At 24.3% G+C, this 1,483-nt stretch overlaps 1 protein-coding gene across 1 annotated transcript in view; it reads left to right on the top strand.

Annotated features, from left to right (window-relative positions):
• The first annotated feature begins 945 nt into the window (after positions 1-945).
• Positions 946-1,483, top strand: part of LOC108692333 (alpha-amylase 1-like) — a 5,181-nt gene continuing 4,643 nt past the window's right edge. Inside the window, exon 1 of the mRNA XM_018200529.1 lies at positions 946-1,134. Within this exon, the coding sequence (XP_018056018.1) occupies positions 958-1,134 (177 nt within the window). The 5' untranslated portion in view covers positions 946-957. The remainder of the gene's footprint in view (positions 1,135-1,483) is intronic.

Genomic DNA, 1,483 nt, shown 5'->3' with positions numbered 1-1,483 from the left:
CACCTAATATTATTATTATTATTATTATTATTATTATTATTATTATTTTTATAACATTATCAATACAGTTATCCTTATTAATTAGCAATTAAAAAAAATAAAAATAAATAATGTGATCAATAAAAATCAATATGTAATTGTTTAAATAAAGGAATTGTTTATGCAATAATACAGTATAATATAATTTCGATAAATTATACATTTACATTATTTTTAAATTTATTTTAACAAACTAATTCATAACAAATATTACACGTAACACACAGTATTACCACGTTACACATATATATATTCATATAATTAATATCTGTGAATGTATGAAAGATGCGATTACTAATACTCGCGCCAGCATTAATTTATAAATAGACAGCTGTTTAACCGTAATGCAATTTTTATCTTAATATTTTTTTTCTTTCTTTAATCTTTAGTCTCAAAAACTATAGCTCCGGATAATGACAAATATTTATTTAACTTATTTTTTTAGAATTGTTTGCTATGGTATTTTAAATCGCAAATTTTGGGATATCCTACAAATACAAAAGGCTATATACAAAAGAAAATTTATGTAACTTGTTCCGTAAGTGCTGTTTGTTTCCAATTTTTCTCAATAATTCAAATAATTTCTCAATAATTGGCATATATAGTTTATTTACAATCTATTATGTAATTATTTCCGGAGCCATATATATTTTGAACCATAATAAGACTGCCACATGTGATGTCATCTTGAACATCAGCAATTAATGTCAGTGCTTTAAAAAGAATGACAAATGAAGTACATAATACATATAACGATTATCAGTTTGCTCTATTAATATTAGTGACATTTATCATGAGTATTGTCCTATTTTTCTGATAACTTCATTAATCACTCCATATCAATGAGGCAAGTTTTCTATAAATTGTCCAGTTATGTCGGAAAAGCTCAAATTATTGTCAGTTTTTAAGCTTAACAGCATGATGCTTTTTTTTAGCTTTGGTTTCATATCTTTGTTGATTGTTGCAATTGCCCATAAAAATCCGCATTATGTCGGCGATAGAACTTCCATGGTTCACTTATTCGAGTGGAAATTCAGTGACATTGCTAAAGAATGTGAAAAGTTTCTCGGTCCAATGGGTTACGGTGGTGTACAAGTATGTATAATACACTTATATAGTATAATAAATAACGCTTGTATATAGTATTATAATATAATTTCTTTGAATAATAAAACTTTGAATAATATTATTATAATATGATATTATTTTTAATTATTTTAAATTGAATAATACTTTTTAAAATTATTTCTTACTTTAATTTAAGTTAACTTTAACTTATCTTTTAATCGTAAGTTAGTTATATTACTTTTAACTGAGTAATTTTATAACCCATTATCTTTAATTTAATTCGATCAAGAAAAAGCTAACTTTATCATAAAGCAATTGGAGTCAATTACGGTGCTGCAGGATAGAATGCTGAATTACAGGATAGAAAAAGAAAAAC

This window comes from Atta colombica, unplaced genomic scaffold (genome assembly GCF_001594045.1).
Source record: "Atta colombica isolate Treedump-2 unplaced genomic scaffold, Acol1.0 scaffold7, whole genome shotgun sequence".
Classification (NCBI taxonomy): domain Eukaryota; kingdom Metazoa; phylum Arthropoda; class Insecta; order Hymenoptera; family Formicidae; genus Atta; species Atta colombica.
This window is presented reverse-complemented; position numbering and strand designations above follow the sequence as displayed.